We start from the raw sequence: 27,434 nt of genomic DNA, 5'->3' as shown, positions 1-27,434 counted from the left end.
TCAAAAGTCCCGCCATCAATCGTATTGCCGCCGGGAGTTTTCTTGGGAAAATGTTTGGCAAACACGTCCCATGCAATGTGCTGATGTTCGGCTGGGGCTGACTGCTCGGGCGGGCGGCATGGCAGGCGGCGGGCCCGCGGGGAGCCAGCCATCCATCATATACCGACGAGGCCTCACAGGCCCGCGACGTCTTCCTCACGTGTAATTTCTTATTTCTCGGTGTATCCGCTGCTGCTGGCTGCTGCCTCGACGCGACCGCGGCTTCCATTGAGTCGGCGATGCAATGTTCGAATCCGCGGTTTATGCGCACGCATTGTGGCCGTTGACACGCCACTGTCGCGTCGTCCGCGCGGGGCGTGGCGGCGTGGCGGCCACAGAGACTGCGTCCACCACCCCATTCATCATCGCGCTGCCCGCGGTCCGGGACACGGTCCGGGACACAGTCCGGGACACGGTCCGGGACACGGCGCGAGCGTTGTCGTGGCCGTGGAGCAGCGCGGAGCAGCGCGAACATCCCCTGTTTTGCGCTGCTCGCGGACGCTCGCTTGTTCTGCGCGTGTTGCTGTGTGTCAGTGTGTGTGCGATCAGAAGCGCCCCGAGGCAGGCATAGGCACAGCCGGGCCGCCCCATTGAGGAGGCCCAGGCCAGGCAGGCCAGCCCCAGGCCACTGCACTGGTACAGCGGGTTATCCGCGGAATGCTGGAGGGCCGTTTTACGGTGCCTGTGAGTGCCGCTAGCGTGGCCTGCCGTGCCGTGCCGTGCCGTGCCGTGCCTTGCCTGCCGTGGCGTGCGCGCGGCCCGTTTGATGGCGATCGGGTCTTTGGGCCTCCACCGCGCCACGCAGCGCCACGCCACGTCTCCACGACACGACGGCCATCAATATTTACGCCACTCACGTTGATGCGTAAATACGCGGCGCGCCGCCTCGACGCGACACGAAATAAATTTAGAAGCGCATTCCCCTTTGGCCGCCTTTTGGGGGCCGGAAGGAAAAACCGCCATCTCGCTGCGATCGGACGCGGCGGCGGCGGTGCTGCACCCCGGGGCAGCAAGGCCGAGCAGCAGGGAAAAGCTGCGTGAAGCGTGCGAGAATCCGGTTACTCACTCGCCCTTTTACCTTTGACGGCTAAGTTCGACACACGGAAGACGCATCCATGATGCATGCGACGGTAAGCCCTCGGCGAGCTCCGTGCGTCACGACGCGCCTCTTCGCTCTGTCTGCTCTCTCACTCACTCACGCACCCTCGCAGGTAGACAGACACGCACATTACTCATTAACGTACTTTAAGGATTTCTGGCGAGGCCCGTTCAGAGTCTCTCTCTCTCTCTCTCTCTCTCTCTCTCTCCTCTCTCTCTCTCTCTCTCCTCTCTCTCTCTCTCGCCCTCACGGCGCCCCAATCGGATTGGCGGCGACACGTGTTTTGCCGCGACAACAGAAAATCCCCGGGTGCTTTCTGTCTCTCTCTCTCTCTCCCGCCCAAACTTATCCCGACGCGCTGCCCGAGTCGCAGAGTCGACCAAGTTTCCGCCATACGTTGCTCTTACAGATTGGCGCGCTGACGTGCGCGAGAGAGCGAAACAGAGAAACATAAGGAGCGGCGAGAGGGCGAGGCGGTTGGCAGTGTATAGTCCCTGCAGGGCCAGTGCTGCAGTAGCATGCAGTAGGCAGCAGTGCAGGCTGGCCCAAGGGCTGGCCAGCTCAAGATGCTGATCGATCCCAAGCGTGGCGAAGCGACCAAGCGGCCAAGCACTGCGGCACAGCCGTGGGACACCGGAAGGCGCACGGCAGGCTTGTCTTAGGAATGATTTAGGAATCATAAGTTCTGGTCGAGTCGTCTAGGTCTGAAAAAGAACACGATTTTTTGAAAATTTCGACGGTTTTTCAAAGCCTCAAACAAAGCAAATCAACTGTGGCGGAGGACGGTGTCGAACCACTAACCTGTCGCTCGCAGGGCGGTGGCCCTTGCGTGCACGGCTACGGAGACGTCGATGCTGACCCAATCTAGCGGCAGCTGCTACCTGTTCGACGTCAGACCGCCGCGCTCTGTCAAAACAGATTACCCCTCACTCCACTACCGCCGCGGCGAGCCGCCCTCCTTCGCGACGCTTTTCCGTGACCACTACATTAAGTCGAGAGTGCAAAGCCCTCGACGCCACTCCGCGCCCCGCCCCGGCCCGGCCCGCCAGGCCCGCCCCGCCAGTGCATTTCCATAAGCCATTAAAACGTGCAGTCAAGAGATCGGCTTAGAGCCACAATGAGCCGCGGGGCCAGTGGGGCCACAACAACCACGCTCTTCTTTTCCCTCCTCTGCGGGATAAAAACAACGTTTTTCGTCGGTGTTTCTTTCCCCGTTCGATGATGTTAACCTCGCGTAGCCATGCCGTAGCCAATCCCTGGGCCGGCTGGCCGCGGCCGGCTCCATCAAGCCTTTGTCTGCCCTTTTGAACGCACCGGCGCGGCGGGGTTTAAAAACGATTATTGGCCAGCACGCTTTCACACGTGGTCGGCGAGGCCTACAGGGGGGGGGGGGACCGCCGCGGTGGACACCAGCCAGCCGCCCCCTCCCCCATTGTGGCTGGACCCTGGTACAAAACGTCGATACCGGGACCCATTTACATCGCAATGTTATTATTTTCTCCTCCCTCCTGCTCCCCGTCCCGTTGGATGATCCGGGCGCGCTCGCGTTGCACGCTGCAGTGTGCCACTAGGACTGCGGGGCTTCCCGAAGTGAGCGACAGAGGGCCGGCCGCCAAGGCCCAGGGGGGAGGGCTGCAGGGCCGCCCCCTCCCGGTAGTCCCAGCTGGCCACCGCCTGCCAGCCCCTCCTGGCCCGCCACGCCGATGGACGTCCTCGCCGCCCTCACCTGCGACTCGCCTGCGACGCCGTCCTCGCCGTCGTCCTCGTCACCCGCCCCGTCCTCGCCACCCTCACCTGCTCCACCGTCCTCGCCATCCTCGTCATCCTCGCCGCCCTCACCTGCCTCGCGGTCTTCGCTGCCCTCGTCGTCGTCCTCACCGTCCTCATCGTCCTCGCCGTCCTCACCGCTCGGTCGGACATCACTGTCACGAGTGGATAAGTGCGGGCGGCGGCATGGAGTCGGTGCTACTGGGCGGCTTTGCGCGCCACTGGGCCGGCACTGGGCCCGCGCTTGCCGGCTTGGGCTTTGGGATGACGTATGAATGCGGTCCGATCCGGCCCGGCCCTGCAGTGCCTGGGCAGTGAGTGCCCGGGCAGCGCCTTGCCGCCGGGGAACCAAGACCCAGCCGCGCGGCCCTTGCCCTCCTCCTTCCCCCCGCGGGGCGCAGAGCGGCGCAGAGCGACTCCTGCACTTTTATTCCCCCGCTCTCCTGGATGTTTGCGGAGCGGAGCGAGCGTCGAATTTCGAGCGGCTTTCGCCGAATTGCCGCACTCCGCGCAAATGTGATCTTCCCTGTTTTATTCGGCCCCGGTGCCGCCGCGTTGCCGGTCCGCACCGCGCCGCGCCGGACGTGGAGGACGTGGAGGACGCAGACGGACGGCGGGGAAGGCGGGCCGGGCCCGTAAAAGCGGCGAGGCGGCGGAGCGGCGGCGCGGCGAATGAGTTACTCGGCGCGCCGAATGGCTAAATGTGCTGGAAAATGGAATAGGCCTCTATTAGGAGCGAATGGAGCCTCGGCGTCGCCGACCGCGCCTCCGCAGTGTCGCGGCGTCTACCTGGCACTCGTTCCGAACAAAAGGGGCCGCTGAGGGGGGGGGGGTGTTTGAGTACCGCTGAAATAAAGAACCTCATCGGGCATTCCCGGGGGCGCGGCGGGCGCGGCGGCGGCAGCGGGCGCCCCGCATATTGGTCAGGATCCAGCCTCCTTTATCCGATAGTCTTGTCATCCAGTCTCTTTCCTTGTCCCCCGACTTCCCTTTTTTTGCTTTCCTTTTGCCCGTCTTGGCCCTTAACTTCGCCCGGACTCTATGCACTCGAGTCGGAAATCGCTATCCACGGTATCAGTAGGCTGCTGTTGCCCAACTTTGGCGAGAGGGGGCGGTGCGAAAAAAAGAAGAAGAAAGGAGAAAATTACTCGGTGTGCCGAGAAGTTTCAATTCCTTTGAGGATGGCTGGCGTCAGACTGATTCCGAGAGTCCTCCTCGTCGCTCTGTCTCTCTCGCACTCCCGGGGCGTCCCTTGCAGGCGCGAGAGAGACAGAGCGACGAAAACGTCTCTCGGAATCAGTCCTCAGGCGACTCTCTAGACGAGAGGCGGCGGCATCGCAGGGCGTACAAATTGCCAATCTGCGTCTCAAAACAGCCGGGCCGCCTGATTGGGGGAAAGGTGCGCAAAGTGTGTGGCCGCATGCCGCCATGTGGAAGGGTTGGGCGGGGCGGGGCGGGGCGGGGCGGGGCGGGGCAATCGCAAACACGCCAGCACTCGCTATCGCCAAACGCCGCCGCGGTCGGGGGCTTCGTCTTCTTTGCTCGCCGCTTTGTTCAAACAGCCTGAGCGTACACAGCAAGAGCAGGACTTGACTTTTCGCCCTGGATTTGCCCCCCGCCGCTGCGCGCCTGGCTCGCCTGCAAGCAGCAGCAGTGCCCCGGCCGTGCCCTGGCCGTGTCGGCGCCAATCCCCCCCCCCCCCTCCAGCATACAACCCCCGCGCTCCCTGCCGCCGCACCCCGAACTACCTCGGGTCTCCGCGTGCAACCCTCGCCGCGCCACGCGCGCTTCCGGGTACGAGCAGTAGATGCCGCGTGCGACACAACACACACACACACACACACACACACACACACACATTTTTAGCACGCTGCATGCCCGTGCACCGCGTCGACGACACGCCTCCAACAAATTGTGCTCGGTCATGAGAAAGTCTGTGAAATTTAATAAAATGTCCGGGGGCCTCTCTCCCCACTCCGACTGCCGTGCTAACCCGGTGTTGGTGTTTGTGTGTGTTCGTGTGAGCGTGTGTGTGTGTGTGCCCCTACACTGCACACGTGCCCGCCTTGTGAAGCCACTGTGGTGGGATGGGCCGGGCCGGGCCGGTTGGCGGTCGGTTCAAAGAGTTTTTTTTTTTTGCGGGGCTCCTCCTTCTCCCCCTCCCCCAAGCCTTTGATGTGCTCCACGACGCCCCGGCCCGACGCCGGACTCGAAATTAGGGGAGCGGTGACGCGGACAGTTAGCCGAGCCTTTTGCGGGGCCATGGCGGAGCCGAGAGCTCAAAGTTCGCGTTGTATCATTTTTTTCGCCCCCTTTGGTGCGATCTATGGCACGGCGTCTCGAATTACTTTGGCCGGAGACAAATTTGCGGTGGCGTGGCGGGCTTCCTGCTTTCTGTTTTCTGCCGGGCTTTCGTGTCGCTGTGGAGTTTGCGCCGCTCTAGCTCGCGTGCCCCCCCCCCTCGCTCGCTTCATCCCGATCCTTTGCTCCGCTCGCAGTTTACACGGGCTATAAATTGCTGTCATCGCCGCCCATTAAAAACATCAATTTAGTAAGTGTTGGACGCGGCCGGCGCAAGGCGGGGCGGGGCGAGGCGGGGTGAGGCGGGGTGGGGCGGGGTGAGGCGGGGTGAGGCGGGGTGAGGCGGGGTGAGGCGGGGCGGGGCGAGCCAAAGCGAGGCGAAGGGCACCGGCAGATTGATTTTGCCAGCCGTGTCCACGCAACTCGAGCTGCCGGAAACCTCACTCACAGCGGTTACTTAGTCAAAATCTCTTTTTCTTTTTTAAAATATTTTTTTAAAGCGAAACTCTGAAGTTTTAATATTACGGAGGTGTTACAGAAGAATTGCTGCCGTGAGAACGGCGCAGCGCTTTGGCGACGTCTTGTAGATCCCTCTTGGAGTGCCACGCGCGCGGCGGGGCGCGGCGGGCGGGGCGGGCGCGGGGGCGCGGCGGGGCGCGGGGCGGGGACTGCGTTGATGTGAAGCCGTAGCGCCGCGCCCCACCACGCCCCGTGGGGTGCGTGCCCACACAGCCCCCGGCTGCCCCCGGTGGGGCCTCTGCGGGGGGCTTGGGGGCTCCTCAGCCAACTTTATCCCCACCCATCGCGACGGGGTGCAGCTGTACCGGTCCGTGGAGGCTGGGCCAAGCTAGGCCGTGGAGGTTGGGCCGTGGCAGGGCTCCGGACCCGCCGACCCAATAACCAGCTCGTGCATGCATCCGTGCGTGTGTGCGTGTGTGCGTGACCTCCGACTGGGAGAACCCCTCCTCCACCCACCCCGACTGGTCGTACTGCGAGTGGGGGCAGTCGCTTGAGGCTCTTCTCCGGCGGGATAAAGTGTCACCTTAAGGACGGCCATGTCTCGTTTTGCAGTGTGGCGGGCTTGTGTAGAGCCCGAAACGGCATACGACCAGTTGTGTTCCAGCCCGTAATGGCAATGGTAATGGCAGGGTAGGCCGCGACCGCGTGCGCTCCGCACGGCCGTGCACCGGGTTGCCTACCCCGCCGTTGACAGGCGCTTCCAGTGGCCGCCTTGCCACCTCGTCCCGCTCGGCGGTGATGGTCGCGAGCACGGCCGTCGACGCGGTGGTGACGAGGGGGGGGGGAGAAAAATGCCACTCCATTCCAAGTTGACTTGATGCAGTGAGACTGGGACCGGGAACCGAGGCGGAGCGCGGGGCGGCAGGCGGACAGCGCGCACGGCCACCGCGCTTTGATAAAACGTTCAAGAAGCCAGCAGGGAAAAGTTGTTCAGTTCTCCGGTGTATATCACTGCGTAGAATAATTTGTTGTTTTATCTTGCTTTATTTCATACCGTACTTGACTCGCCTCTCTGTCCTGGCAGTCGTGAGCGGCGCTACAGTAGCAGTCGACCGCCTCTGGCGTGCGGGGCACGCCCTGCCTGGTTGGCAGACCTGCGGACGTAATCCCTCATGCAGGGTTACTCATTTTCAATCCATCTGTCAGCGTGCCTGTCAGCGCATTGCAGAGTTGTCAGCAGGCCACCGTCCTGGCCGATGCACACACACAAACACTCACTCACACACACACACACTCACGTGTCTAAATACACGCACACACACTGCGTCCTTGGGGTTGGCACTACTGAGTGTACATAACGCCCTGCGGGCCGCAACCCCCACAGTCCTACCAACTGTCCAAGCCTGCTGCCGTTTGTTCTGTGGCGGAGCACGGCGCGGGGAAGGCGCGGGGGTCGGTTGGCCAGCCTGGGCTGCCTGGCCAGCCTGCTTGCCGGACCAGGGCACGCCGGCACGCCGCCGGACAGCACACTACTTTCGCGTCGGGGAGTTTGGCGCTGGCGTGCCTGGACTTGAATCTAATTCAAACTACGTCCGTAGTTGACTGGACCGGGACGGCGGTGGCGCGGGCGTGAAAATTTCAGAGTAGCATCGCGGAAACAAACATACGTAGCAAAAATGCAATGGGGTGCGCTTGTTTATTTTGTTTGTTACTATATACTCCACTGCTAGAAAAAAAACACAACAAACCTTACAATAATTCCTCGCAACATATTTATCAGGAAAAAATGTACTTTGTGCCTGATAATAGGCTACAGGTGTTGCCTTTCCTAGATTTTCGCCGATACCAGAGGGAATTCGGAAAGGGGAAACGAGCCGTGCCATGGGCAGCGCCGGCCGCGGCGCCTGCTTTTCCGAGCGAGTTTGATTTGAATTAATCCTGGCCGGTGGGATGGCGCAGTGCCGCCCCCGGCTGCTGCTGGCTCGGGTTGTGCTGATGGTGCACACAACACAGCAGCAGCGCCGCACAGCGCCGCACACACTCGATACAGACTCGGTCAGCACTCTGTACGTGTAGCCGGCTGGCCTTGCTGGTCCCCAACGGTCCTTGCGTCCATCACACTGTAGATAAATCACGGGCCCTCCAAGTAGTGCGTGATCCGGGCCGACCGACCCGGCCAAGCCCGGCCCACAGTGGATTTGCCAGAGGACCGGTGGAGGCGGCCAAAACTCTAGACACGCGTTTTGTGCTCCAGAGTCGCTAAACAGGACTAGAATCGAACGTGTGACCCCACCAATGGATTGCTCTCCGGACGAGGAATCCATTGGCGGGGTCACGTTCGGTTCGAGCTCTGTTTAGCGACTGGAGCACGAAACGCGTCTAGAGTCTGGGCCGCCTCCACCGGTCTTCTGGCAAATCCACTGTGCGCGGCCCCTGGAGTGCAATCAGCTCGACGCCGCGCGCCTCGGCGTGCTGCTGGCGGTGGAGGCCGAGGCCGTGGACTCGGGGCTCGGTCGCGGCGAGGCTGATTAGCATGACAATCGGATTGCCGCCCCGGAATGCATCGCGGCGCGGCGGCCCGCCGGCCCGGCCCGGCGCGTGAGTTATACCAACACGGCCGCCGCCAGCACCGCCAGCACCGCCAGCCGCCACGGACCACCGAGCCTCGCAGCCCCGGCAGCCCCGGCGGCGGGGCGGGCTTTGTTCAGCATTCTTGGAATGGGGGATGGCGCGGCGCGGCGCGGCGCGAACCCCTGTCGGGTATGCCCGGCCATGCCGCGGTGCCGCGTCGCGTAGATCGGCTCATCCCCGTCGGAAGGCGTGGGGTGGGGCGTGGCGGGGCGTGGCGGGGCGTGGCGGGGCGTGGAGATACGGGGATGATTTGCAGGGCCATGAAGACCGCCATCAAGGCCGCAGAGCGAAAAAGGTCGCCCCATTTTTTCAGCCACCGAAAGCGACATTGGGAGGGCAAGCAGGCGGCACGGACCTCCAGAGAGGTTCAAATTGGGGAGACTCTCACTGCGCGAGTTGAGGAAGCCTCACGGCGAAGGTAGCTGGCTGGCTGCAGGGCTGGCCGGCTGCAAATCGGGTTTGTGGGCGTGGAGGCCGCGTGGCCCAAGATGGATGAGCCCTGCCTATCGCACTGCCTTATGGAGGAAGCCGCACCGCATCCAGCCGCCCCGCCCCGCCCCGCCCCCGCCTGGTTTGGCTCAGTTTAAATATGAATGCGTGTCAGAGGTGAAATATACGCCGAACCAGCCAGCGCCGGGCAGCGCCGGGCAGCGCAGCGCTGTCGCGTGGCAGCGGCCGGCGCGCTGCAGCGGAGCAGCGCTGCCCTATCACTTCACTCGGCGTTCTTGTTGTTATTCCGAAGCGGACGCAGCTGCAGCAGTCTGGCTCGGTCTGGCGGGCGTGCCGGCAGGGAGCATGGCTGGGAGGCTGGGAGCAGTGGCCATCCCTCGGCACTAAATCAGCCACGTGTATTCACTCCATCCTTGGCTTTGCCGGTCTGTCTGTCTGTCTGTCTGTCTGTCTGTCTGTCTGTCTGTCTGTCTGTCGGTCCGGCCGGCCGGCTGGCCTTGTCCTCGACGCCGCGAGCCTCTTTCAGCCCCCTGACTCGGTTTAGCAGTGTCGCACTCATCCCTATGCACACAGCCCCCCTCTCTGCCGCGCCAGGCCGCCATGGCGCCCTCCCCTGCTGCTGTTGTCGTGATATATTTTTAATTACCTTGTTTTATCCGTATGAATAGGGGCACTGTGTGCGTGTGTCTGTGTGTGTGTCTCTGTGTGTGCGTGTGTGTGTGTGTGTGTGTGTGTGTGTGTGTCTGTGTGTGTCTGTGTGTGAGCCCGTGACGCGGCGCGCGGCGTGTTGTGTGCTGCGGTTGCAAAATGTAAACGCTCGCTCATTTCCAGCCAGGCAGGCCGGGCAGGCTGGGCTGAGCGGGATGCGCTGTGCGCTGTGCCCTGTGCGCGTCCACTCCTGCGTGTCTCGCTCCCCCCCTCCCCCTCCCCCTCACACCCCCTTGTCGATCTGATGAACTGATCGAGTTTGTGGCTTCCCGTTGGGCGAACCGGCCTCCAGATGGGCTGCGGCGGGGCGGGCGGGGCGGGGCGGGGCGGGGCGGGGCGGGGCGGGGCGGGGCGGGGCGGCGCTGCTCGTTAGGACCGCATGACATGCCTGTCGCCTGATGAGTCCCATGTGCACGTGCGCGGCCGTGCGGGGCGGTCACGTGTCACGGTGCGGGGTGCTGCCCTATGCTGCCCTATGCTGGCTGCCCCGCTGGGCCGCACGCAGAGGAAGCGGGTTCGCGCCCCCCTTCCCCCTCCTTTTTTTCTGGCGGCCTACATCGGTACCGGAGGGCAGGGGGTTTTTCGGCCTGATTGCCGCGTTCTCGGCGCCCGCTCCGCCCGCTCCGCCCGCTTCTCCCTCTCCCCGCCGAGGCCCCTTTCGGGGGGCGTCCTCGGTGGGGCGAGGCGGCGAGGCGCTGTCTACTCGCACTTTATTACGGTGTCCGCCCCCCGTCGCCCCGTCGCCCCGTCCCTTCCAGCACCCTCCCTCCGGACGGGCGCCCTCTATGTTTTCCCTCTCAGAGAGATTGCGGATCAGGGAGGCATGCGTTTGTTACGTTTGCCGAATCGGAACCTTGAGACTTTGCCACCGCCCTTGCCCTTCCTTCCCTCCCTGTGTGTGTGTGTCCGTGAGTGTGACGGTGTCGGTGTGCCGTCGCTGCGTCGCCGCAGTCCGCGCCACTACACTGTCGCCCACTCGCGCCGTCCTAATGAGTGATGCTCGCGGTCGTTGTCGTCATTAAAACCGACTCGAATCACCGGCCCGCTTTGCCTCGCTTCGCCACACTTTTGCAGTGGCCTTGCAGAGCGGCACAGCAGCAGCCCGATTCCGAGAGTCGTTTTCACCGCTCTGTCTCTGTCGCACCTACACGGCACGCCCCATGAGTGCGACAGAGACAGAGCGACGGCGACGACTCGAGGAATGAGGCTGCAGCAGCGCGCACGATAAATCCAGAACTCTGGGCCTTTCGGGTGTGGCTGCGCTGCCTGCGCTGCCTGCGCTGCTGGCCCCATTAACGCCCCCAAGTGGGACGCCGACGAAACGGCGCGTGCTGCCAGCGGACAGACTCTCCGAGAGTCGTTTTCGTCGCTCTGTCTCTCTCGCGCCCCTCCGGGACGCCGCGTGAGTGCGAGAGAGACAGAGCGACGAAGACGACGTCGCAGTGCTGCTAATCCTTATTCTAATGAGGCGCCGACCGGACGGACGCTACCGATTCCACTCGCTGCTCGTGCTTGACACAGTCTCCGCGAGGCGCCGCGAGGCCAGGCCTTGGGCCAGTCCCCGACACGGACCGGCAGTCCTGGAGTAGTTTGGGAGCGGCAGGACTCCCAGGACCACCCCACCGCCAGGGCCGCCAGGGTGGTGGCGAGACTGGCGAGGCGCCGAAAAGGCTACAGAGTAGAGGAAGGGAAGCGTTGGCCGAGCGGGCCGGGCGCGCCGTGCGTGTCGAACAAACACGCGCAAGATGGATCGCACGGCGGCCGGTTCGGCCCCCAACACACCCACACACTCACACTCCCACACTGGCAGACACACACACACCTTTTCCTCCCCCGGCCCCGCCACCACAAGCCAAACAAGCGGGAGGCGCTCCATTGGCCGCCGAGAAGGCAGATCAGAGATTGGGGAGCCGTTCCCGAAGAACTATTGATACGTTCCCCCCGAACGGCACGGCACGGCACGGCTCGGCGCGGTGCGGCGCGGCCCGACCTGGCCCACACAGACCGGCCCATTCCCATTCCCCATTGTTCGCAGGTGAAGCGCACTGCACCCGGCAGCCACTCAGGGTAGGGCCTGCCGGGGCAGCGGGCAGCGGGGCAGCAGAGGGGGCCAAATCGTGATCTGACCGCTAAGCGACCGCTAGCAGCGTGGGTGGGGCCGGCAGCGCGCCAGCCTCTGCCCTCTTCCGTGGACACTGCCTGCGCACTGCTTGGAGGCTTGCAGGCCTGGGGGCGTGGAGGGAGAGGGCGGAGGGCGCGCAGGTGCGTCCGCCGAGGCGGCCGGGACGGCGACACTGGTTTTCGCGAATGCGAGACATCCCGCCCTCCTTCCCTCGCTCCCGTCGGCGGCTACGAGAAGCACACACACACGTACACTGGAGCGAGCAGGCACCCGAAATTGGACGCGCAAGTCAGATTTCCTCGTCGCGCGACGCGGTGCGACGCGGTGCTCGTCTCGTCCCGGGGGAGAGAAACACGAATAAACAGGACGCGGGGCAACGAAGCGAGGAGTGGAGCGTGGGGCGCAGCCTTGGCGCAGCCTTGGCGCAGCCTTGGCGCAGCGTGCCACGGCACCGCCCCGCCCCGCCCGGCTCCCGGCACATATGCAACCCATTCGACTCGGCCGTGCCGCTGCCTCGCTGTCTGTCGCACAGTGGGCCAGAAGACCGGCGCAGGCGGCCAAAACTCCAGACGCGTTTTGAGCTCTAGAGTCGCTAAACAGGACTCGAACCGGACGTGTGACCACACCAATGGATTCCTCGTTTCGAGAGCAAACCATTGGTGGGGGTCACCCGTTTGGTTCGAGTCCCATTCAGCGAGTGTGGAGCTCAAACCCCGTCCGGGATTTTGGCCTCTTCCACCGGTCTTCTGGCCCACTGTGTGCGTCGCCAAGCAGGAGGAAAGGAACAGCGGGCGAGGCGACCGGCACGCGGCACAAACCACGTTGACACGTGGGCTGCAGATGGCTGCAGAGAGCTCGCCTGAGTGTCAATCCACAATCCGCACATTTAAATAAGCTGATGATTTACTGCGTTGGAAAGATTCTGCGACCACTTTTTATCCTCTTATTTTTTTCCCGTCGCCTCGCACTGTGCTGCGCCACTGTCCTGTCCTCGCGGCGTTTCTGCTTATCACGCCGTGTTCCGCGAAACGGCGTGCCGTGCAGGTCGACCCGCTCGGCGAATGGCGCCCGAACGCGCGTCGGAATGAGGGGCGGAGGGTTCGGGAATGCAGACTGCTTTATTAAACATTCGACGAGGTTTTTCCAATATTTTCACAACCCGGTCGTTTCGCTTTGTTCGGCGCTGCATTAGCGCGATGATGGCTTTTAGGGACGGAGCGGTAATACGGTAATGCGTTGCCGGCCTTGACCGGAAACTAATACGGAACTTAGCAAATTAAGTCACAGCCAACGGTCACCATTACTGGAATGCACAGTGGCGCGAGCGCCGCCGCCCCGGAGCCGAGGCACGGAGGCAGCGGCCGTCGCCACGCCACTGCAAGAGTCAAAATGTCGCTTCAGTCTCGCTCTCTCCCTACAAGCCCCCCTCCCGGGCCGACGTCGTTCTCGTCGACCACGTCGGTCCTAGTGGAACAGCAGGGAGACGAGGACGGCCACGACCAGGGCGGCGACGGGCGTGGCGGCCCGCGCGGCGCTGGACGGCTTGGCGGTCGACGAGGGGGACGGCTTGGGGGACGTCCCGGGCGCTGGCTTCGGGGACGTCCCGGGCGCCGGCTTGGCGGACGTCCCGGGGACCGGCGTGGTGGACGCGTCCGCCGAGACGAAGGTGATGCGGCCCTCCACGGCGGGGTACACCAGCTTGAACCTCTCGATGTAGTGCTGCGTCACGGCCTCGTCCGTGTCCTCTGCAACATTGTTTTTCTTTGAGCGACTTGCTGACGGACTTGTCTTTGTTGTTGCAGGTGAGTGGCGCCGCGGGTGTCGCCCGGGTAGTGCGGGTAAGGTGAAGGCGGTACAAGGGGGCTAGCAGATCGGCGCCGGCGGCCAAAACTCTAGAAGAGTTTTGAGCTCCGGAGTCGCTTAATAGTACCCTTACCGAACGTCGGACCTTACCAATCGATGCCTCGTTCGAAGAGAAATCCAATGGTGGGGTCACGCGTTCGGTTCGAGTCCTACTAAGCGACTCTGAAGCTCAAAACGTGCCCGCCCAGAGTTTCGGCCGCTTCACCGGCGTTCTGGGCCACTGTACTCACGCAGCTGCTCGCTGCCCTCGTTGTCGGCCAGCATGGTGAAGCCGTCGCCGCCGTTGCCCATGAAGCCGTTGACGATGACGCCGTACAGCTCGCTGGGGTCCAGGGGGCTGTAGGCGGGGATCTTGCAGGCGCCGCAGCGCACCTCGGCGCTCACCACGCGCTGCCCGGCCGGCCTGGACACGTCGTAGGTCACGCGGATACCTGTGGGCACCCGGGCAGTCGGTGGGTCCGTGGCAACGAGCTGGCTCGTGGTGCTGGAGGTTCTGGGTTCGACGCCCCATAGATGCGGCGTTTGTGTACTGACCGGAGAACTGCAGGAAGGCGCCCTTCCAGGCCTGCCCGGGGACGTACTCGCTCACACTGTGCTCCAGCGCCTGCATCAGCACCTTGCCGCGGAGCTTGAGCTTGACCTGCAGGTTGTCGAAGGGCATCACCTCCATGATGTCCTTGAGGGTGATTTGGCCTGGGGAGGAGAGCACCGAGACGGTTCAGACAAGTGGACGCGATTCGGGCGCGAGCTGAGAAGTTGGTCGCGAACCATTGTTGGTGGAGGCGTCGATGGAGGTCCGGATGGAGCCGCCGTTGACGAGCGCGATGGGGGCGTCGGTCCAGCCGGTGGCGGGGCGCTGGAACTCCGCGGCCTGCGACACGCCAGCGACACGCCAGCGACACGCCAGCCAGCTCGTCAGACAGGTACAGTGGGCGAGAAGAACGGCGCCTCCGGCCAGAACTCTCGACGCGTTTCAAGCTCCAGAGTCGCTAAACTGGACTCTAACCGAGCGTGTGACCGCACCAATGGATTGCTCTCCGGACGAGGAATCCATTGGGGTCACATGCTTGGTTTGAGTCCCATTTGGCGACTCTTGATCCCAAAACGCATCCGGGATTTCGACCGCCTCCACTGGCCTTCTGGCCCACTGTGGCGGCCCCAAGGTGTATACGCACCCCGTAGACGAACGAGTCCGCGATGAGGTTGCCCAGGTTGCACTCGTGCGCGCGGCAGCTGCCGTCCAGCAGCACAGCGGTCCTGCCGATGGGCTGCAGCACTTTGTCGTTGAGCTCGGCCTTCCACTTGAGCACCTCCGTCAGCGTGTCGGGGTCTGAAACGTCCGACACGTTGATCCACAGGCAAACAGAGAGGGTGTAGGCGGCGGCGGTTGCGAAGGCGGCGAACGCGTTTTCGAGTGTGGTGGCTGTGGCACTCGGCGGGGCCGTGGCGGCCGCAGCGGCCATAGCCATTCTCATGCAAAGCCTTTGTGGGGCCGCCGAGGCTCTCCGCGGCGCACCGTCAAACACGGCACTGGTGGCCTTGAGTGCGATTGGAGGCCCTGAAAGCGCCCGAAAGCCAGAACCGCTTTCGGCAGCCAGCAGATTTGGCGAGATAGAACCTTCGCGGAACAACAGTCTAGGGGCCTGCGCTGACGTCCATTGAGCGAGAACTATCGTCTGCTGGTGGGGCTTGGGTACACCTCGCACAGTGGGCCAGAAGACCAGTGGAGACGGTCAAAATCCCGGACGGGTTTTGAGCTCCAGATCCGCTAAATAGAGCTGGAACCGAACGTGTGACCCCATCAATAGATTCCTCTTCCGGAGAGCAATCCATTGGTGGGGTCACACTTTCGATTCGAGTCCCATGTACCGACTCTCGAGACCAAAAAAGTTTTGACCGCCTCCCGGTGTTCTGGCCCACTGTCCCTTGACGGAATGGCCATTCAAACCGCCCCCCCCCCCTCAACTCACCCTCCTCTACGTCCTTGTTGAGCAGGATGGGGCCGCCCTGCAGGTCCTGCAGCTCGCCCTCGGCGTCGAACTTAAGCTTGAGCTTGCCCATGTACTTGGTGAAGGCGTAGGCCTGCACGACGGGCACCCTCCTGCCCGAGTCCTGCGTGATCCACGTCGGGTACAGGCCGACGGGCACGTCGTTGTCGGGCGGGGTGCCGGTGTACAGGAACGAGTGGCTGTGGCCGCCCACCACCACGTCGATGTCGGGGACCTGCTTGGCGATCTCCTGGTCCCGCTGGTAGCCCGAGTGGCCCAGGCCGATGATGATGTTGACGCCCTGCTTCTTGAGCTCGGCCGCCTCCTTGGTGATGGCCTCCACCTCGTCCTACGGAAGTAAAGGGCCATGAAGGCGGGTTCCCGCGCGCGTCGAGGCGTTTGTACCAGCATTACGCACCACGAACTGGACGTTGTCCGGGCTGGCCAGGAATTTCGTCTCCGGGGTGAGGTAGCCGATGATGCCGATCTTGTAGCCGCCGCGCTCGAGGACGACGGACTTCTTGAGCTTGCCGCTCGTCTCCAGTGCGGCCAGCGTTGGCTCCTGGGAGTAGTCGAGGTTCGCCACCACCAGGGGCACCGTTACCTGCTCTACGAACGGCACCAGGCCCTTGACGTGGTCGTCGAACTCGTGGTTGCCCAGGGTCACGGCGTCGAACTGGAGCAGGTTCACGAACTTGGCGGAGATGTCGGCCTTAAAGATGGAGAAGTAGACCGTCCCCTGAACAGGAAAGAGGCTTGATTATTAACTGGAAATGAGCTCTGGTCGGAGTGGAACCCTTGTGCTGATGCCGGCGGTACCTGGTACGTGTCGCCCGCGTTGAGCACCAGGACGTTGGCGTCGTCCTTGCGGGCCTGCTTGATGACGGTGGCCATCCGCGCCTGGCCGCCGTAGCAGTTGTTGGCCTTGGCGTCCGAGTCCGAGCAGGTGCCGGACAGCTTGTTGGTCTGCTCGTAGCGCGCGTGGACGTCGTTGACGTGCAGCAGGGTCAGCTCCAGGCCTTCAGCCGGCGCCTGCACCACCTTGGCGGGCAGGGCGAGGCAGCCCTGGAGGCAGCCCGCCGCGCACAGCAGCAGCGCTAGTACTCTCGGCATCGCGACTGCAACACGCCGTTGTCGTAGGTCAGGGCTCAGCGTGTCTGGCCGCTGAGCATCGGGACGAGGGTTCGCGCCCCTCCACGGCCACTTTCATTTCCCCTCCGGCGACACGGCAGGGCGCGGCGCGGCGCACACCTCGGCCCAGGGGCCCTGGCCTCGGGCCTATCCGTGGAAAGTCTACACAGCGGATACGGCAGCCACTGGCTGGACCCATCGATTATTAAGGCGGCCAGGCAGGGCAGGCAGGCAGCAGCAAGGGCCCAACTGTCTGGAGCAGGCGTGTGCGGCAGGGCCGGAATATAAAGCAGAGGCAAAAACAAGCAGGCTTACTCGACCTGGCCACGGGCCGGCCGGCGGGGCGAGGAGGGCCGGGAGGGGCTCCGGGGGACTCGGGGGACTTGGGGAGGAGGGGGGGGGGCGCTCACGTGATTTATCTCGCAATAACTGTGCGTCGAGTTAAGGGGAGACCCTTCCGACAATATGGTGTTTTAAGTTCACACAAGACAAGGCGGATTTAGGCCGGAATTATACGGACGGGCAGCTGCTGGCCAAATCCCCTTCCCGCGTGGCGGCGCGTGGCGGCGCGTGGCGGCGCGTGGCAGTGCGTGGCGGTGGCGCGGACCCCTGGACGCGCCCCCAGAGGCCTCGGCGGCGCTCGGCGGGGCGAAGTGACGACATAATTCCGCAGTAAAGACGGAGAGCGGCGCGGCAGGCGGAAACGAGCCGAAATGTTGGTCATTTGTTTGTCGGGCGGATGCTCGGAACGCGCTCGGGACGCATTGAGGTGGTGGCACCCCGCCGCGCCCCGCCCCGCCCCGCCGCCACGCTACAGTGAGCGCAGTTTGTCAACCGCATTGAAACGAAGGCACTGCGTTCCCCTCGGCCGCGCTGTGCGCCGCGCCTCACGTGAATCCTTCCGGGTCAACCTGAATGCGCGGCGCGCGCCGTGTCTGTCTGTCTGTCTGTCCGTCTGTCTGTCCGTCCGTCCGTCCGTCCGCCGGGGGCCTTCCTCGCTCCTCGTCGCCGCGGTGAAGGTCAGCGGCGGCGTATGACGTCGCCGTGACGTCGCCGTGCTGTGCCTGCCCGGCATCCTATTAACTTCCCGCACCGTCTTCTATTTTATCATTATGTGGCGGCCGCAGGCCGGACCGCATGGCAGTGTGATGTAACGCACCGAGGGAGACTCACGGAGGCTGCCGAAGCCGCAGGCTGTCGCGTGCAACTGTGGCGCTGGCGGTGTTGAGGACCACGACGACGACGACGCGGACAACGACGCGCCGCAAATTCTGAAAGTGTGGCGACCGACGGCGAGCTGGCCGGGGCAGTGAGGAGGCGGCAGGGCGGCAGGACTCGGCAGATAGTGCTCGCTAAGCCCCCAGAGCGTTATCGACGGTCCGGCATGCACTGCTTAACGCGACGACGCCGTTCAACATGCCATCGCATGCCGTGCAGCCCGGCACGAGTCAAGTCAAGTGTTTTCGCTGTTGACGCGCGCGCCGTTTGGCCGTAGAGGCTTTGCCCCCAGGGGGGCCGGCCGGAAAATACGTGACTAACGAAGGGACCGTCAAGCGGGCCCTGAACGCGCGGGAATGTGTGTGTGTGTGTGGGGGGGGGGGGGGGCAAAGTGTCGCCTGACGCGTGACACGCACGACGAGCGCGTCGGCAGACACGGCGCCGCTGTTGGCTCGGAAAGTCCGTCCCGTTCGTCGCGTGTTTGCACGGCGAGGCGGAGCGCGCTGTGCAGTGGAACAGTCGCCCGCCTCTCGAAAGGGAATGGCGAAAGGCACGCGGCTGGCGCGGCGCGGCGGGGAACGAAATGAATGAAATGCGAGAGTACTTCCAGTGGCGGCGCTAATTTGGCGGACCGCGTTGGCCGCGTTTACCCAAAGGGCCCGCGACCCGCGGTGCCACCGACGCGGCCGAGGCGCCGCGCTGCGGGTCCAGCAGTGCGTTATCGCGCTGCTTGGCTGCTGACCCCGCTGTGCGCGCACCACTCAAATTACATCAAAGCAACAACAAACTACACTGCGCAGAACGAGAGCGCTGAGCGCGGACGGAAGGATTGGAAGACGAAATCCTTACCGTGTGCTAACGGCCGTGAATGGAGGCCGGTGCTTGCGAGTGAGTCCCGGGCGAGTCCTGGGTGAATCCTCATCGGCTCAGCCCTGCTGCATGCCCACGGGTAATTGAACCCAAGTGCGGTTTGGGCTCGCTTAAAGCCGACCACGCCCTCGCGCGCTGACAACACCACACACACACACACACACACACACACACACGGACACTCACACACGCGCGCGCTTCCCGGTACAATCCTGGATTAGGCCGGCACGCACCGCGTCGCACCGCCACCGGTTAGGTTAGGCTCGTCGCCCGGGCCACTTTGTGGCCGGGGCCTGCGCCGGGCCGAGAGTGACTGCCGCGGGCGGCGGCGGTGGTCGCGGAGGCAGCGGTGGCGGTAGCGTTTCTAGCGGTAGTGGCGGTCGTAGCGGTGGCGGTAGTTGTTCTAGCGGTAGTTGCGGTGGTAGCGGTGGCGGTAGTGGCGCGGCGCCGCCGTCGGCCCGCGGTACGAGAGCCGCTCGGCGCGCACACACTGCCAGGCCGCCGCCGGGCCGCCATCGTGACATGATAAGACGACGCGTGTCAAGAAGCCAAGCATCGGCGAAATACCTCCGCCGCGCCCTGCGACCCTCGGAAGGCAGCTGACCCACTTCCCGTTAAAACACCAAGCGCGTCAAAACGCTGCTAATGATTTCAAGAAAATTATTCCGAGAGTGTATACTACAGTGGAAGTGGACCCTTATCGGCGCCCCCTGCTCTTCTGCTTTGTTTTTCGGGTCTCCGATTAGTCGGTCGCGGGGACTCCCGGGCGGATTATCACACGATGCGCGATTTTGCGCGTCCACAGAGTTTTGACGTAGATAAAATAAAAATTACTGCGCCGGGGGCCCCTTGGCTGCCTTTGGCTGCCTTTGGCTGCCTTTGGCTGCCTTTGGCTGCCTTTGGCTGCCTTTGGCTGCCTTTGGCTGCCTTTGGCTGCCTTTGGCTGCCTTTGGCTGCCTTTGGCTGCCTTTGGCTGCCTTTGGCTGCCTTTGGCTGCCTTTGGCTGCCTTTGGCGGCCCTGGGGACGGCAGGGCTGCTCGCCGCGGCCCGCCCGGCCCGCCGGCCAAGTTAATGGACCTTGAAACAGAGATAGGGAAGCGCGGGCCGCTAAGGGATTCCCCTTTCTCGGGTTCGGCGGCGGCTAAAAATAAAACGGGCAGCGCTTTCGGCTTTTCGGATCGGCCGGCGAGCTCGCGGTGCATCCGCCGTTCATCTGTTCGATGATGATGACGAATGTGACTCCTGGTTGAACCGTTCCGAGGCGCGTGCTGCGGCGGGACGCGCGACGCACGCCGCGCTCCTGGAGTGGCTGCTGGAGGCGCGGAGGCTGAGCCGAGCTGAGCCGCCCCCGCTTTGTCTTCGTTATGGGCGACAGGCCGGTGACAGTGTGAAGGGTGCGAGTCCAGTGCAGGTGCGCCTGTCTGATAGCCGATAATTGCAGTCATTTGTCTTGTCGGGTCGGACAATTTTCAGGGAGGGCCGCGACGCGCCGCGACATCGCGCCGGTCTGGTTTTGGCGGAATCCTACGCAGACGCGGCCTCCGAGAAGCGATCCGGGCTGCAGCAGTCGCCCCGGTATCTGTGATTGATGCCCAGTTTGGTGAACGGTATCTATTCGCTTTAAACGTGCGCCCTCGGCTTTGTGCCGCCTCGGTCTGCGCCGCGCGACGTCCTTTGCTTCGGCGGTGAGTTGATTTTCGTGGATGCCGCGGGCGTCGCCGCGTCGCCGCGTCCCGGAGGTCCGCTGGGGGTCCCGGCGGGGCGTCCTGGCCCGGCGTCTCGTCCTTACCCCGAGAGACACCCTGCGTGCCGGAAGGGCGAGGCACGCGGCGCACAGTGGGCCAGCGAAGCAGCGAAGACCGGTGGAGGTGACCAAAATTCCAGACGCGTTTTGAGCTCCAGAATCGCTACACAGAAGTCGAATCGAACGTGTGACCCCCACCAATGGATTCCTCGTCCGGAGAGCAATCCATTGGTGGGATCACACGTTCGATTCCAGTCCTGTTTAGCGACTCTGGAGCTCAAAACCCGTCCGCGATTTTGACCGCCTCCACCGGTCTTCCGGCCCACTGTGAATAGCCCCGCCGCCACGCCAGCAGTCATCTGCGCCCCGCGGGCTGCGATTTCCGAGCCGCCGAATTCCTGGGGGTCCACTTCGGGCCACTTCGGGCCGTGTCGTTGGGGCCGTCGGGGGGCCGTTCTGCGTGTTCCAGCGCGTGGCTCGGCGCGTCCTCGTCGCGGTGCCTCCGCCCGCCGTCGCGGCGTCCCCTCTGAGCAAAGCCAGCGGCCTGGGGCTGGCGACGGCCTGGAGGCTCGGGCCGGCACGGCAGGGCGGGGCACACGCGCGGGGCACATACAAAGCGGAGTCATATCTCTCCTGTCGCCGCGCAGCAGCGCAGCAGCGCCGGGCAGCCGAGGCCGCGTGATCTGGCCGCCCTTCCCCATCGGCCCTTCGGTCCTTCGGTCCTTCGGGTGGGCCGGGCGGGGTGTGTTCGGAAGGGCTCCCTCCCAGGAACAGGACGGCGTGATTGGAAGCAGACCCGAGGCCGGCGCCGAGTCTCTGACGCCGCGCGGCGCCCCGGGCGACGTGGTGCCTGGGGCGCCTGGCCGACGCGAACGAACGCCTGAAGGTGCCCGGAGTCCCGGAGGCGGCGAGGGGCCGTGACACCGATGCCCGGAGGAGACCAGAGGACCCGGCGCCGAGCCCGTGCCCCGGGAGGGACTCGAACCGGGTCGCCCCGTATTGCGTTGCGTGACCTGAGAACATGATTCTGCCTATTTGAGCGTCGCTGGCGGTCGCGCGGCGCGGGGCGGGTCGAGGCGGGGCGGGGCGAGGCCATAATGCATGCCGAACTAAACTCCAGGCCGATCCATCACCCGGGAGTACACACTCATCTCCGGAGTTTTTTTTTTTTTTTTGTCGCCTGTTTTAAATGTTGATTCTTTCAATACAAACAGCCGCGAGGTACGTGACGGCGTTGTGAATCCAGGTATGACACGGCAGGACACGCACTCGACAGGCGTGTGTGCGTCGCGCTGCGAAACGGCAGACTTGTTGGTCTGCAGAGGCGAGTGGTCAGCGAGTGCGCGGCCGCGGCGCCGCGGGAGGCGCGTTGGTCTGAGTGTACAGTGTACGCGGACGGCGGGACCTCCCCTCCCCGCCCCTCCACCCTCCGGCCGAACTGCCTTGGAGATTTATGTCCTTTGCAATGCTTATCCGGTCCGGATCTGTGTCCTGATTCTCACCACCCACAAGACCCCCTCCTTCCCCTCGAGGCGAGCTTTGCTTGCGTGCCGCCGTCTCGGCCCGGCCGCCCATGCGGCACGCCGCATCTCCCATCTCCTCCACCATGAGCCTCCACCCTCCGGCCTCCACAGGCTCGTTCGGCTAGTTATTGTTTTGCAAAATGTTTGGCGTCGCGGGCCGGGCCGAGCATAGGGCCCTGCGTGGCCCTGCGTCGCTCTGCGCCGTCGTGAAACTTGTTGAGGCACTACTTGTTGGCCCTCATCGCAAGGCGCACTTTCACGCCACTGGCAGGATCGCGCGAGGACATGCAGCACAGTATGGGCCAGAAGACCGGCGCCAGCGGCCAAAACTCTAGACACTGTTTGAGCTCCAGAGTCGCTAAAAGGGACTCGAACCGAACATTCACATGTGACCCCACCAATGGATTCCTCTGCTGGCGCGGAGAGCAATCCATTGGAAGGGTCCTACGCTCAGTTCGAGTCCCATTATAGCGACTCTGGAGTTCAAAACGCGTCCAGAAGTTCATGAACGTGGCCAGAAAGATACACAAGTCCGCCCCAGCACTGTGCGCCCGGTGCTGCCACGCCCGCGGCTCGGCGTCGCGTCTCGCAGTGTACGTTTGACGGCGCCGTCCTCGGACTCGAAGTGGAGTCGAGTGGATTACTCGCGATGCCGGCAGCACTACACTGTAGCCATCGGGGAGAGCGCCGGTCGGACCGGGCCGGGCCAGCACTGCCCCGAGCCTATATTTCAGGACGGCCTCCGCTTTCATCCTTTCGCCCTTTTATCCCCCTCGCCCCTCGCTTCACTTAAGGGATGACGGCCCGAATTTAATCATCAGAAAGCCACTCAAACCCCACTAAATAACGTGTCTGGAAATACCAATAATATTGAAAACGAGGGGAGCGGAAGCCGGGCCGGCTGTCGGGCGGCGCCCTAGTGATTTTTCCGGTCGTGCCGTCAATCCATTTTGGATCTGTTTGCCGGGTGGTCCGCGGTGTGGCCGTGCGCCATGGGACGAGGCAGGCCGTCGCGCCGAGGTCGGCGGCCTGCAGACTCATTCCGAGAGTCGTTTTCGTCGCTCTGTCTCTCTCGCACTCATGGGGCGTCCCGATAGGTGCGAGAGAGACCGAGCGACGAAAACGACCCTCAGTCCGCTGGCGGCCTGGCCCTCTAATCAGAGACGCCGACTTAACGCAATCCCAGCCGCCCGGCCGCCTGGAAGGGATGCGCTGCGGGACGAAAAAAAAACAACAAAAACGAGCCGACAAGTAATTGAATTTCGGGGACAAGGTACTTTGAGACGCGGCGCTGCTGCGGACCTGATCGCCGCTCGCCAAACGAGGCCCAACTGTGTAATTTGGTTACGCTCTCCGCAGGCCAATCACTCTGATGGCCCTGCGAACGGCTGTCCAGGATCACGAAGGCCAGCCAGCAGCCGCCAGCAGCGCGGAGCACGGCGACGCGACCCGGTGGCCCGGCTAGGCCCGCCTAGGCCCGCCAAGTGAGCGCCGCGAGGCGGGCCACCGCCCGCGGGCAGCACGCCCGTGCCGGACGGGCGGCCTACCCTCACGTTCGCAGGCGCTCCCCGCCCGAGGCGCCCACTCACAGTGGGCCAGAAGAGTGGCGCAGGCGGCCAAAACTGAAGACGTGTTTTGAGATCCAGAGTCGCTAAACAGGCCTTGAACCGAACGTGTGACCCCACCAATGGATTGCTCTCCGAACGAGGAATCCATTGGTGGGGTTACAAGCTCGGTTCGAGTCCCATACAGCGACTCTGGTGCTCAACGCGTCCAGAGTTTTGGCCGCCTCCGCCGGTCTTCTGGCCCACTGTGCGCCTTGACTCCGCCTTGGAGAACAAGTGTCGCCCCATCCGTCTCGGCCTCGGCCCCGGCCTCGGCCTCGGCCACCTCCCCGGTGATTGAGGGCGGGGCGGCGCGGCCTCGGCCCGGACATTAGAGGCGGAAGAAGAGGCGGCCGCGGTCGCGACGAGGATGCCGGCCTGCAGACTGAGAGTGGTTCCGTCGCTCTGTCTCTCTCGCACTCATGGCGCGCCCTCTACAGATCCGACCCTCGGCGTCAGTCTGCTGCTTCTTGTCGAGCCGGGCAGCGAGATCGACCGCCGCGCCGCGCTCAGCGATCCGTCTGGAACGACGCGGCCGTCGACCGCAAGCCCCGCAGCAGCCGCTACAATGTACTTCGCTTTTACGGACGCAAATCTCCCGCCGCGGCGGGACGGGCCGCTGTCTCTGAGGTCTGAGGTGACCCCTCGCCTTAATGGCGTCCATTTGGGGCTGCCGCGTCGTTCCGTCGTGCCGTCGTGCCGTCGTATTCCGGCTCAAAGTGGTGTCGGAGGGCCTCCACAATGCACCGCGCGGAGTGGGGCCGCGCCAGGCCGCGCCAGGCTTGGGCCCCAGGGCGAGCCGAGCCCGGCATCAAGATAAACAACATGCCGAAAGGAACTGCCTTGATAAACAGGCCGACTGTTAGTTCTACGCGGGGGGGCTAGGGCCGCGCTAGGGCCGCGCTAGGGCCGGGCACGCCGCCCGGCACTCTGGCGGGGAGGCCCCTGGGACTGAGATGGCCAGAAGTGTGGTGCAGGGCGAGGCAGGGCGGGGCAGGGCGGGGGGACCCATGGCCTGGATTCCTACTCGCGGCGCACGCAGTCGTAGAAGTTGTTTGCGGAAAACAAAACACTCGTTGTCCGCCTTCCTAAAATATCGGAACGGAGTGCGGTGGCGGCGGTCGGCGACACAGTGTGGTGGCTCGGGGCGGTGTTGGCGGATCTTATTTGACTGCATTTGGGGCGGGCCGGGTCAGGCCTTAGGCCAGGCCTTGGGCCAGGCTGGCGAAATACTGCCTTGCTCGGCAGCAGGCCGCACTCCGCACTCCCCGGCATCCCGGCATTACGATGTGGCGAAGACGGGGCGGGGCGCGGCGCGGCGCGGTGGCTCCATTGCATTAAATATGTATTATAACCCGAAATATCGCTCAGGACGGTCGGCCGCCGTTGCGCACGGCAGCGGCAGCGGCGGGGAGGCTTCAGCGGGGAAAGAGGAAAAGTAAATGATGGGAGCGCGCGGGGCGCGGGTTCGGAATAATGTTTTGGCGGGTCGGGTGCGGCGCGCGGCGCGCATGAACGAGTCATGCCGGTTCCGGGTACCAGGCTTGGTACCGGGCTTGGTACCGGGCTTGTAACCGGTTGGTACCGGCTTGGTACCGGGCTTGGTACCGGGCTTGGTACCGGGCTTGGTACCGGGCGCCGCGCGCACACTGAGGGCAGCTAGCTTCCGCACCGCTGCTCCCGGGCCGGGCCGTGGGGCTTGCAAGCTTGCACGGCGCCAAGCGTGGCCAAGCCGGGCGCCATCGCGTTAGTTCTCTATGTCTGCCGTTCCGGGCGGCGATTCCTCGGAATTGGACGAGCTGGGACGACGGGTACGACGGGCACAGCAGCAGGCATTGCGCGGCGCATTCACACGACCTGCAGCGCGACGGGCTCCTCGGGGAGGGTCGGCCAGTCGGGTCGGCCAGTCGTCGGCCAGCCGGGTCGGGCAATTTGGCGGCGAATGGGCGGCGAGCAGGCGGGCAGGCGCGTTTACGTCACGCGCGCCGACACTGCCTCCTTTTTGTTGTGCCGTCCCCGCTGCCCCGCTGCCCCGACGTTCCGATGCCCCAATCCAGGAGGCCGCGTGGATTGCCTGCCACTCGCTTAATTGCCCCGGCGCCTTTATTGCGCGTTAATCAAACGGACACAGTTTTGCCTTTCAGCGAAAACGAAAAACAAACAGGCGCGTCGAACCCGCCAGCGCCGCCACCCTGATCGGCGTACTCGGAACCACGTGGGGGAACGAAAGTTGCTCTTGGGGGAGCGCTCCCTCGCGCCGCACCAATTTCCTCTCCTTTTTTCTGCGCGTGAACACCTTAAACGAGGCCGAGTCCGCTCCGCCGGCACCGTTCATTCTTTTCTTAATTATCCGCCCAGATTTAATTACCCGCTCGTCCCTGCCCACTCGGGGCTTGTTCCTGCAGCTGGTCGAAGGGCCCAAGGGTCGACCGAAGGGCCGACCGAAGGGCCGAGGAGCTGGAGAGGCTCGCGAGCCAAGACGGCTCGGCAGTCCCAATAAAAGGGATTCAATTAGGCGGGCTTCGGCGGCCCCGGACGCTGCCGTCTGCGGCCGGCCAGTCGCCGGCGCCCTGCCTGGCGGCCCTGGCGGCCCTGGCGCCGGCCGCAGTAGTGAGGACGCCTCATCGGTGCGGCCGCCATTTTCTGTCCCTTATGTAGCTTGTCTTTTCAGGGTGCTAACTTATCCTCAGCCACTTCGGCTGGGTTTTTGTCTAACCTAACCTGACATGACTTGAGCAGGGCCTTTCTTCTTGTACAGTCGGACTATCCAAGGAGAAGTACTTAACGGTAGCTGATAGTGTGGTGGGGAAGGTCTGTCTTCTTCACATTCGTGGCCCGCACCTTACGCTGTCTCTCTCGCTGTCTCCTCTTGGCGGCCTTAACAAGTTCTCCTAGGGGCAGTCCAATTGTCGGAGATGCCAAGATAGCAACCACTTAGGTTTGGGAAAGGCCCTACCGATGGTGCCCAGTCAAGACGGCGACCTCCGGGGTCTGTCCCTGCCACGTCTGCCTAGATGGGTTCATTCTGATTGGCTCTCCGAAGCGCATGCACCAATCAAAACAATGAGGAGTCAAAATGGCGACGGTACAATGGGGTGCCCTTACTATACCTACCGGCTGCTAGTGATTTCGAGCTCCGCTTTCGTCGCTCTGTCTCTCTCGCACTCGTAGCGTCCCGCAGGGGTGCGAGAGAGACGAGTGCGGCAGCTACTTGGCCAGTGAGCTGGTGCGCGACCACCCTGGGCTCGTCGGAATGGGGGGCATTGCGGAGATTGGCTGCCCAGCCCGTCCGGTCGTGCGGCCCAGCCCCGCCCGGCCAGAATCATCGCTCGATGCCTATAATTAAGCGCAGGCGGTGCTGCTGCGTGGCGGCCGAGGCAGGCCCTGCTGGCCCAGCCCTCCTCCACCCCAGCCCCACCCCACCGCACCCCCGGGACCGCACGGTGTGTAAGTGTGCAGGGGGACGACGGTTCCCGCGGGGGTCGGCCCGCCAGCCAGTGCCGCCAGCGCCGCGTCCCCCGGGAGCTTTATCAGTCCCGTAATGAGCGCGAGTGAATTTAGCAAGGACTGCACCGTGCAGCCGGCCGTCGGCACGCCGCTGGCACACTGCTGCAAGTCGCGCCGTCCGCACAGTGCGCCAGAAGACCGGCGGAGTGGCCAAAATTCTAGACGCGTTTTGAGCTCTAGAGTCGCTAAATGAGACTCGAACCAAACGTGTGACCCCACCAACGGATTGCTCTGCGAGCGACGAATCCATTGGTGGGGTCATACGTCCTTCTAGCCCTCTTAAGCGACTCTGGAGCTCAAAATGTCTCTGGAATTTCGGCCGCCTCCACCGGTCTTCTGGCCCCGGAGCCCTATGGGCAGCTCGAGGACGCAGGGGACCGCTTGCCCCCTAACTCCCCAAAGCGTCTGGC

General features: G+C 63.9%; 2 protein-coding genes across 6 annotated transcripts in view; one reads left to right on the top strand and one right to left on the bottom strand.

The window, feature by feature from the left end:
- LOC117641725 (acetylcholine receptor subunit alpha-like) overlaps positions 1-27,434 on the top strand; it is a 100,666-nt gene that overhangs the window by 32,694 nt on the left and 40,538 nt on the right. The gene's annotated exons all lie outside the window — the stretch shown is intronic.
- Positions 12,676-18,948, bottom strand: LOC117641724 (snake venom 5'-nucleotidase-like). 4 transcript variants are annotated; one of them, XM_034379281.1, is made up of 9 exons: positions 18,833-18,948; positions 16,247-16,545; positions 15,846-16,166; positions 15,410-15,776; positions 14,615-14,769; positions 14,208-14,310; positions 13,974-14,132; positions 13,670-13,870; positions 12,676-13,321 (listed from the first exon to the last, which is right to left on the bottom strand). In XM_034379281.1, exons 2-9 carry the CDS (start codon positions 16,538-16,540, stop codon positions 13,041-13,043), a joined length of 1,881 nt encoding a protein of 626 aa, XP_034235172.1. In that variant the 5' UTR covers positions 16,541-16,545; positions 18,833-18,948; the 3' UTR covers positions 12,676-13,040. The 4 variants fall into 4 exon arrangements, with proteins under 4 accessions (XP_034235172.1, XP_034235168.1, XP_034235169.1 ...); XM_034379277.1 differs by lacking the exon at positions 18,833-18,948 and adding an exon at positions 18,626-18,802; XM_034379278.1 differs by lacking the exon at positions 18,833-18,948 and adding an exon at positions 17,718-17,878.

The sequence above is a fragment of the Thrips palmi genome, unplaced genomic scaffold (genome assembly GCF_012932325.1).
Source record: "Thrips palmi isolate BJ-2018 unplaced genomic scaffold, TpBJ-2018v1 HiC_scaffold_15, whole genome shotgun sequence".
In the NCBI taxonomy this organism is placed as follows: domain Eukaryota; kingdom Metazoa; phylum Arthropoda; class Insecta; order Thysanoptera; family Thripidae; genus Thrips; species Thrips palmi.
The sequence above is the reverse complement of the archived record's forward strand: the minus strand, read 5'-3'. Positions and strand labels throughout refer to the sequence as shown.

Bases quoted from the DNA above. Each gene is read 5' to 3' on its own strand.
- LOC117641724 (XM_034379277.1), bottom strand. From the start codon at position 18,698: ATGAGGATTCACCCAGGACTCGCCCGGGACTCACTCGCAAGCACCGGC. The intron at 14,311-14,614 runs GTGCGTATACAC...GGCGTGTCGCAG, and splicing joins CGGACTCGTTCGTCTACGGG to GCCGCGGAGTTCCAGCGCCC. The intron at 13,322-13,669 runs GTGAGTACAGTG...ACAATGTTGCAG, and splicing joins CGAGGGCAGCGAGCAGCTGC to AGGACACGGACGAGGCCGTG.